Source organism: Crocodylus porosus, unplaced genomic scaffold (assembly GCF_001723895.1).
Source record: "Crocodylus porosus isolate Cpor-Errol unplaced genomic scaffold, CroPor_comp1, whole genome shotgun sequence".
In the NCBI taxonomy this organism is placed as follows: Eukaryota; Metazoa; Chordata; order Crocodylia; family Crocodylidae; genus Crocodylus; species Crocodylus porosus.
Window position 1 is genome coordinate 51,764,646 of NW_017728909.1, and position 9,977 is coordinate 51,774,622.

The window sequence follows — 9,977 nt, forward strand, 5'->3', positions numbered from 1 at the left end:
GCACACAAGTAGACGTGGTGCCTGGGAGCCATAAACTTTGGTACAGTAAGTGCCAGAGTTTATTACATCAGATTAATATGCACATGTAGATGCATTCAAAGAGAAGCATTTTGATCCAGCTGTCCAGACTGATGTGCATCTACATGGCTCAGCTGCCCAGGAGGATTTGCACTGCCAGGGAGGGTGGCTAACTACCTGAGAAAGTAACCCCTGTTTTTAGAAGTGCTAAGCAATCAGCAGCTCCCAGTGACTTCTATGCACCACCTCCATGTCTCCTGAGAAGCCTAATGCATCTTTGCTGGTATCCATCAGATCCACTGCTGTTTTGACTTCAAGGGAAAATACAGGAGGAATGAGGTTTTCGGAAGAAATCCAGAAAAGATCAAAATGCTGACAATTAAGAGATCAAAATGTATGACTTCCTGCTGCTTTGTACCCACAGAGTGTCTTTACTGTAGTTCTCTTTGCAAAAGGTCCTGTATGGATGAATGTGCATGTGTGGTGGCTATCTGTAAAAATTAATTCCCCATTTTGGGGATAAAAAATGTGGATTTAAAAAGAATAAAAAACCGATGAAAATCACTAGATGTAAAACTTATATTAAAGATTGGTTTTATTAGTTAACAGATTATACCAGTGATTCTCTGACAAACAGATCTAACTTAATGCCAACAGTTACAACTTACCCAAATGGAAGCTATTGAATTATACAAACACTATTACATACTGTTTCTGTTTTATATTTAAAATGCTAAAACCCAGCATGAACTACTTGTTTAATGATATTTTTTTATTTATCTCCATCAAAAGTATATTAAATATTTTATATCAATTTATATAGCTGGACTTCTCAGTTTATTTGATCTTGAGCTTTAATAAAAATTGTGCACAGGTAATTCTAAGAAATCTCCACACTTAAATTACATCCGGAAAACTCCAAATTCTGTCTTCTTGGTGGGTGCATTTAGTGCTGCACTGAGACTGAGACCCAAAACCAGTCTTGTATCAACTGGGTCAATAATTCCATCATCCCATAACCTGCAAATAAGAATGAAAGGAAGATTATACAAAGCATTTTGTACCCAATGACCATTCAGACACAAAGAACAGACTACTTCTGTTGGGCCATAGAGGATTAAAAAAAAAAGGCAAATTATGATCAAGGATTTGGAGCTACTTTGCATTTACACTAGTGTAGCAAAGTACCATTTAATGCTTAGTCTTTATTTGTATGATTTGATTTCTAGATTCAACCATGAAATTCTAGGCAGAGTGATTAGGATAACTTCCCTGGTTAACTAGTGAGGTTATTAATACTGAGAATTTCAGGTAGAATGTCCTCCTAAATTCAAGAGAAAATATAATCTGTTTTTAAGTGGAAAAGCAACTAATGGTATCAAAATCTGCCCACCCTCCATATCACATTTATATTCTAAAAAGTAAACTACTATCATTAGTTAGTGTTACTGGGTCTAGCTTTGTATCAATTTGAGTTCTTTTAAGTTACAAAAGCACAAGGATTAAAAGTACTAGAATATTTTTTCTTTTCATCTACTGCCAAGAATGACGGCACTAATGTTTACTGAAGTCCAATTCTTAACAGATGTGAAGCAATCCCTGCCTTAAAGTCCCTGAAAGCAATGAATTTATAAAAATATACTATAGTGACAAAAAAAAAAAAACACCCTCAAATCCCAAACAACTAAAAGGCATCAGTCTCATGACCATTTATGTATGGTATGTGAGCAGTCCCTTTGATGTTAAGCATGAGAGTACTTGCAGGATCAGGACCCAAGAACTTCATTCTGCACCAAATGAACTCCACACCAGAACTCCTAAACATCCTAAAACCTGTACAGAGCAGCACAACTAGGACAGGCCAAGTAGGGCACCAACACTACTTTCATGGAAGCCTTTGCTACTACAGGCACAACCCTGCAGTGCCCAGCCACAAAAGCTACAATGAGTCTGTGCAGCTAGCTGCACTATCCCTGCAACACAGGGGTCCCTGGTGCCCTGTTTACTCCTTCCCACCAAAATTCTACTGGGCACAGCTGTGCCCCTCTCAGCAAAAATGTAAGGGAGGGTCACCAGTCAGCTCAACTGCCTCTCCTCCCCACCCACATATGTAGGGCTGCCTGATGGCTAGAGAATGGCATTTGCTACATTTGCTTTAAAAATGGCTTGTAGGAAGAGTAAATCCAGTGCCAACACTACCCACCTTCTATGGCTGAATAGAGTAGGGGTACACCTGCTGCAGCAAAGGATCCTAGGCTGAGGGTGGTGGGGGCATTCTGGTGCCCTCTGCCAGGCCTGCTCCTCAGCTGCAGCAACCCCATATATTACAGAGTGCAGGCTGCCCACGGGTAAGACTCTTTCTTCCCACTTCAGTGGTAAACAAAGCCCAGGGCATTGGAGGAGACTGTTATGCCTCTGCCTGCACAGCTAACTCCCTTCAGCAATTATTTGGAACCAAGTACTGCAGCCCTTACTGCAGCTCAAGTCCCATTTAAATCAATGTGAATTTTTAACAGTTAAAGATACTGTAGATACTGCAGTCCTTAAATAAAGATTCTCTTCCCCATTCCCCAGGCAAGAGACTTATTTTGCAAGCTTTTCTCAGATTATGACAAAGTTGTCATGATTGACATTTATATTTTGTGTCTTTAAAGAACTGTTCTACTTTAGTATGTTTCAAAACAGTGACAGGATCATGAATGTGTAGCTAACTCTGAATCAAGAACAAAAATACAATTTCCTTCCAGCTAAAGTTTCCAGTTGTCAGCTCCCTATTTAGAGATTATTTGTTTAAAACCTAATTACAAAGGAAACAATGCAGTCAGTGCACAGATCTTAAAATGTGTGTGAAGAATGAAAAAATGCAGAATTCTTACATTATGTGAACACACACTAGAGTTCTGGTTACCAACAGACGTTCTAGTGGCCAACAGAAATGTGACACGATTTTGTAAGTCAACCTTATTCTGGCATTTGCTATTAATGTAATTAATATAAAATCACAGAACATTTGATAATATATAATTATATTTTTATTTTGTAACTTGGGTCAGTAAAAAACAGGACATCTAGGGACTACATTCCTTCATGATGCTTATAATAAATGAATTCTATAAAAACAAACAAACAAACATAAAAACAAACCCCAATAAATCTCTTACCTAATCTCTTCCTTTCCCTGAGATCTCCCATGTGCTCCTTTTTTTCCCTTTACTGAGCTAAAAGACTCTGATATGGCAATGAAAGTTTCCAGCAGGTGCACGCTAATGCCTACATAGAGCCATATTCACTTTGCTAGAAGACCCTATGGCAGGATCAGGGCATGGGTTGTGTGCTGGTGCCCTGGATAGCACAGTACAAACCGTTGGCACTTAAGCTCCGATTTAAGAAAACACGTATGAATAGGGTGAACTTTAAGCACACACTTAAGCTCTTTGGAAACTGCTGGAACTCAAACACATGCTTCAAAATAAGCATACACTTAAACAAATTTCTGATCTAGAGGTTCAAATATTCATGTCAGTCACTGTAACCTTCTTGTTGTATGATAATGATAATATCATAGTGACAGTATCATACCAATGAACATGAGTTTCTTCATAAGCACTTCTCAAGCCTTGGAACAGAACCAGTAACCAGGAGCATAATGGGAAAACTTTTGGTCCAGAAGAACTAACAGACAAATTTTAATTCACACTGGATTCAGTGGGAGAATTTCCTTTGACTTTACTGGGAGAGGGGTCAAGTTCTATGTTCTCTGGGAATAATGAGTGTGTCATAACTGTGCACAAGAAGCTAACAGAAGAAAATATCAGTGGGATCATAGTTGGAGATGTATATTCTGTGGTGATAAAAATGTACACTTCAGCAATTTTCATTGCAGAGCAACTGATCTCTGTATTTTGTGGCATAAATTAAGAAAGTGTCACAGGCCCAATGCAATTAGGCTCAACACTGCAACCTTCTAAAAAACTAACATTGCAATAAAAATGTTTCAAAACTTTAAACACCATTTTTAATAGAATATTTCTTTGTTTTTGTAGTAACAAGCAAGACTTTTATTGACAGCCTGGAAGACTTTACACTCCATAAGGTAAAGATTGCTTTCTCAAAGGCGTCACTGCCCTCTGCTTCCTTGTTTAAAGAAAGCTACCTTCTGTATTGGGACATAACATTAATAATTAAATAACCTATTAAAACCCCATTGCTGGAACATGAATCACATCTACGCTCATAAAACATTCACAACAGGGAATCTGTGAGGAAAAGAAATGAACAGCCTAGAAAAGAAAAAATGCTCATGTAATTTGTTACAATGTAAACTGATTAAACTCCTTTTAGAAACCTGTAAGCAGATTAATATAGCTCATTTAAAAGGGGGCTGGCTAATGACTCTCGTTAATTAAGACTGCTCAGTGTGAAAAGTTCTAATCAGACAACTGATTAAAGTTTGATTAGAAAACACAACTAAGGGGAAGAATATTGACATCCTGTACATATGAGTTAGAACTTATAAGCAAAATTACATAAGCAATGTTAATAGAGAAATGTGCTTCCATTTTAAGATCAGAAAAGCATTTCCATCCTCCTTCATTTTAATTGCTCAAGGGTCTGCTCCAAAGCTCACTGAAGTCAAGCAAAAGGGTTCTATTTGTCAACTGGATGGCACAAAAGAGAATCATCAAATACTACCTGGCCTCAAATAATCCAAAGGACTCAGATCTTCTCTCTGTCTACTACCCCTTCTTCTCCTTTGCGCTGGCATTTTGGAAGTTCAGTTAGCTCAAAACAGAACAAGGAGCAATTGTTTCAAGTTGCAGCAAGGGAGGCTTAGATTAGATATCAGGAAAAATTCTCTCACTAGGCAGGTGGTGGAATCTCCATCCACAGAGGTTTTTAAGGCTCAGCTCAACAAAGCCCTGGCTGGAATGATCAAGCTGGGGATGGTCCTGCTTTGGGCAGGGGGTTGGACTAGATGACCTCCTGCAGTCCCTTCCAACTCTAATTTTCTATGATTCTATGAAGAGAAAGTCCATGTTAGCAGCGTCCAGTTCTGGTACCATGATGACTTGATGTTTAACATCTAGCAACACAGGGTAACATTGACTGACATGCTTAGGACAGGAAGGAATTACTCCTCCACCAGCAAATTCTCCTTACACTTGGGCTGGTGCATATCCTCAAGGCACAACAGCACATGTCACTCAGAAAGCAGACCACGACACTGGCTGAAAAATGTCTGCACTCCTAGTTCCATTCTGGGGAGACATCAATTTCTGCAGAACTTAGAACGCTGAGTATTATTGGTGACTGATGGACTAGGCCACCAAACTGCCGAAGTGGTATGAAATTTAACATTTAAAATCCCATACCACAAGCTCTGAGATTTTCCTGGGCATACAGAGAAATTAACAATATGATTGGTGGGGACAGGTGTGAGTATAGAAACATGGCAGAAATATGAGCTGAACCTAGTAATATGACCATTTCTCTGCCAATAAGTTGGGGCTGAGGTTTCCCAAACCATACAATTCAGGCACTTTGATTATCATATCTCAGCCCTGGGACTGATTTTAGGTCTCATTTCATGGCTCATTTTGGGACTCCACATAATTAACAGTGAATCTATCCTCCTTTGGCTGAAGAATTAAAGGAAGGTTAAGAATATTCAGCAGATCCTAGTAAACTTAGGGTAACTGTTTAGGTCCCTAATTGGATTGGGACTTTTATTTTCAAAATTACTAGTTAGTTTTAGGTCCCCAGGCCGAAGGAGTCCGATTTTTGGAATGGTTTATTAAACCGTCTCCAACTGAGTATCCAAAATACTGGAGTCACCCCAATTTAATAGACATTATTAAAAATGTAGGGCCCTTCATTTTTAAAAGTCTATGTTTTAGATTCAGAGGCTTAGAAATAATGAACCTATTATTCTACATATTAGCAATGCCCTGTTGGCTGCTTTCAGGGAGGAAGAGCTGTATTTACATCACAAGTGTACATGTGCTGTGTATTTAATAAATCCAATTATTTTCAGCCTTCGGTACAAAGAGACTATGAAGGAGTTTTCAGTAGATGTGTCAAAAATCGAACAAATAAAGAAAAATCAAAGAGCTTGTTTCTCCCCAAAGTTAAAAATTCAGTCTTAATACTGACAGTTTGACTAGAAGTTTTTAATGTTATTAGCTCAGCAGAAAATTCTTCAGCTTGCAATCTGATTCAGTTATAAAAGATGAAAGATATTTATTTTTCCTCTTTGCCAGAGGGAAAACTAAGAAGCTTTGTGTCAGTGGTGCAAGGCCAGATGCTCAGTCAGAACAAACTGGAGTCACTCTAAAATAGAGCCACACTGATTTATGCCATTTTTAAATGTGATCCACAGTCCCTGCCTAAATGTAGGGAAAATCCTATAAAGCTGTCAATCAACTAAGACATAAAAAGTGCAAGTCACTATTTTTAACAGTTTGAGTATGTATTTGTAATAGTTTATGATATTCATAAAGGAACGGACAAACTCCACAGGAGAAAATACAGAGACAGAAAAAAGATTGCATATCTGCATTATTACCAGGAATTGACAAATGGACAGAAACTAAAAGTAACAAAATCCTGGATTTAAGCATACACTTGTTAACATGCTCTAATGAACTGAGTTGATCACATTAGCAGAGGAATCAATACAAATTTACCTTTGCTGACAGACTGTCTGTTGTTAAATAATTCTAAACATATTCTAGGGGACTGTAGAAGAGAGAGACTTACTATTAATGTACAGTGTGGTCTTTACCATAAGTAACTTTTACCATAGGCAGTAGTTCTCTAAATGATACTTGGTTTCATGACTGTTAAAGTTATGTAAATATAAATTTGCATCGTGCTTTACAAACAGGTTAAAGGTATTTCCCTAAAGCAGAGCCAGTGTGGGAGTTCAGGACTGCACACAGAACACAAGCACTTGAATCTCAAGACAGGCAAATTTTCTTTTGTTTAAAGGAAAAAACATTTCTACTCATCATGGTTGCAAAGAAAAATCTGAAATATTAACTAAGTATGACCAATATGTTGACTCTGCAGACACCTGAATCAGTAGCTTCAAGAGGTGAAAACTACGCCAGCTTCTGCAACAGAATCCTAACTCCAATGGGGCCTGTGTAAGGTGACTATATGGGACAACGTGAAACCCAGGACACTGCCTGCCTGCCCTTTCCCCTCCCTTGCCCCCACTGCTGCAGAAAGTCAATGGCCTGTTAATGATTGGTGCATCCTGCACCTGGGCTACTCATTTTAATTTTCACCAGCTTGCCAGGTCCAGCCTCCAAAATCTAGGACTGTCCTGGCCAACCCAGAACATATCATCACCCTAGGGCTGTGTGAAGCTGATGCTCCCTTGCCACTACTGGTAGGGGAACAGGGCTACAAGGCCCTGTGTCATCATGTCTATGGATCATTTCAGGTGCAGCTTAAGCCTACACAGATTTTCACCGTTTTCAGTAGGGCTCTACTCTGGTGCAGAGATCCATCCAAGGGATTACAGCTGCAGAATTTTACTCCTTTATGAGACAAAAGAAATGCTGGACAACAGTTCATTTAGTACAGTGCAGAGTCAAAATTAACATGGATTTTACAAACCTCAGCAGATTAAATGAATTATAAAAGAGTTCAGTGATACCTTTAATACCTTATTGTTGACAAAAGCAAAAACAACACCTTAAAGCAGGGGTGGCTAATCTGTGGAAACACATGCCACAAGTGACAGGGGCAGTTTCCATGTATGTGGCATGTGACAGATCAGGGAAGGAACAGGCAGCAGTGTTCAGGCAGGAAGCAGAAAACAGAGCAGCAGATCTGGCAGGGGAAGGGAATATTAGTGATGCCTGGGGAGGGTGCAGAGCTAATTTGTGGCGTGCCTGCCAAAAATGTTGGTCTCTGCCTTAAGGCCATGTTTTATCACAAAATACTGTATGACAAGCAAAGCAAATTTCTTAGCTGCCTCTACTGAAATGTCCAGATCTGATCCAAAGAGTCTGCCCAGGGTCATAAGTGCTTCCTCAGTCCTGAGTGCCAACAAAACTGAGCACCAAAGGCTGCAAAAAGTTGTCATCCAGCTCTATCAAAAAGATCATACACATTCAGGAAGGCTTGTCAGACAGAACAAATTCACTCTGCCTACCTCAGCCAACCAACTACCATCTACTTTCCCCAAGTCTGGTACATCTGCTTCGCAAGAAGTCCTGAAAATCCTGAAGTCACAACTCAAGATTTGTTAATTTTATCCATGCCCTACCCAGCCTACGAAAAAGAATCGAACAACTTGTACCACTTTTGTCCAAAATGTATAGCACATTATTCAGGGAAGGAATCATTCCTTCTAAGTGAAGACTGCTATCAAAATAACCCAATGGCTCATGAATGGGTCTTGAGATGACTTAAGTGTCCAATCTTTGAGCCATTTAAAAACAAAGCCACAGCAATCAGATGGCTACCTCCACCATGCCACACAGCTGTTTGCCACAGGTAGATGTGCCCTCAGCAAATTCACAAACTCTCATCTTCACAGTCAGGTTATGCTGTCTTGACCAGAGGATGCTACTGTTTCACCAAAGAGTTGAAACATATGTAGAAATCCAGGGTAATGGATTAAAAAGTGTGAGTGCTTTCTCGAATCTTAAAGTGATGAGAAACAACACTTTTGCCACAAGAACCATCCGTTTGCAAAGTTCTACTGAAATTAAATTTTGCATCTTGCCTCTCGCATCTATTTGGACAAGATCAGCTCTTGGCTGATGCACTCTTGTCTAAAAGTGAATCCAAATAAGACAGAGATCATGGTAGCTGGCAGAGAAAAACATTTTGAAGAGTCTGCCATTATAGAACAGTCCCCCCCTCTTGTTGAAAAAATGCAATCACAATTGGTCAACTCAGTCCATAGCCTGGTATTTTTGGATTCCCTCCTGATGCTAAGCAGCATTCAGAGTAACGCACAATTATCTACACCTTTGTTACCTCCTGGCTGGACTATCATTTTGATGCATCTGAGCAAGATGCTTTCAATACTTAATGAAACTCCATTCTAGTATTATAGAAGCTTAAGTCTCTGTCTGTCTGCCCATCTGTAACACTTTATTCATGCTCTGATTGGCTGACACACAGCCAAAGCGCAAAGAAGCATTCAGACAAATGGCAGCCCACCATGATGGTGGGGACACAGGGAACAGAGCGGGGGAGGCAGCTGGCCTCGCTCCCTGCTCCCTGGAGGCAGCAGCAATGGAGTGGATGGAACGGGAGGGTGAGGCCAGCAGCACTAGCCTTGTCCCCCCACCCTACTCTCTGTAGATGGCGACGATGGAGCGGGGAGAGGGGGAGGGCGAGGCCACCAGAGCTGGGCTCACTCCTGCCCTTGCTCCTTGGAGGTAACAGCAGCGGGGGCGCAATGGGGGAGCAGGGCTGGGATGCCGCGGGTGGCCAAGGCCACTGGGGGGCCAAGGGCACACTTGTCTGCCTGTACACTAATACCAGGAACCTGGGCAACAAGCAGGATGAGCTTGTCCTCCTGCTCAGTGCAAAGAAATATGATGTCATTGGGATAAACGGAGACCTGGTGGGACTGGACCACGGGTATAGAGGGCTATACCCTGTACAGGAGGGATCGTGTTGACAAAAGCGGTGGGAGTCTACTACAGACCTCCCACTCAAAGTCCTGAGCTTGACCAGGAGTTCGCCCGGGAACTGACCGAGGCCACTTGCTCCAGGACCCTGGTTGTCATGGGTGACTTCAATTACCTGGACATCTCCTGGGAAGACCACTCAGCAAAATCCGAGCGGTCGCAAAGCTTTCTCTCGTGCGTGGATGACCTCTACCCGACTCAAGAAGTCTATGGGCCAATGAGAGGCAAAGCACTGCTCGACCTGGTACTGGCTACGGGGGACGACCTAATCGGCGACCTAGTGCTCGATGGGAAGCT

General features: G+C 40.9%; 1 protein-coding gene across 1 annotated transcript in view; it reads right to left on the bottom strand.

Annotated features, from left to right (window-relative positions):
* Window positions 1-589: 589 nt before the first annotated feature.
* Window positions 590-9,977, bottom strand: part of MCCC2 (methylcrotonoyl-CoA carboxylase 2) — a 66,406-nt gene continuing 57,018 nt past the window's right edge. Inside the window, exon 17 of the mRNA XM_019532281.1 lies at window positions 590-1,038. Within this exon, the coding sequence (XP_019387826.1) occupies window positions 921-1,038 (118 nt within the window). The 3' untranslated portion in view covers window positions 590-920. The remainder of the gene's footprint in view (window positions 1,039-9,977) is intronic.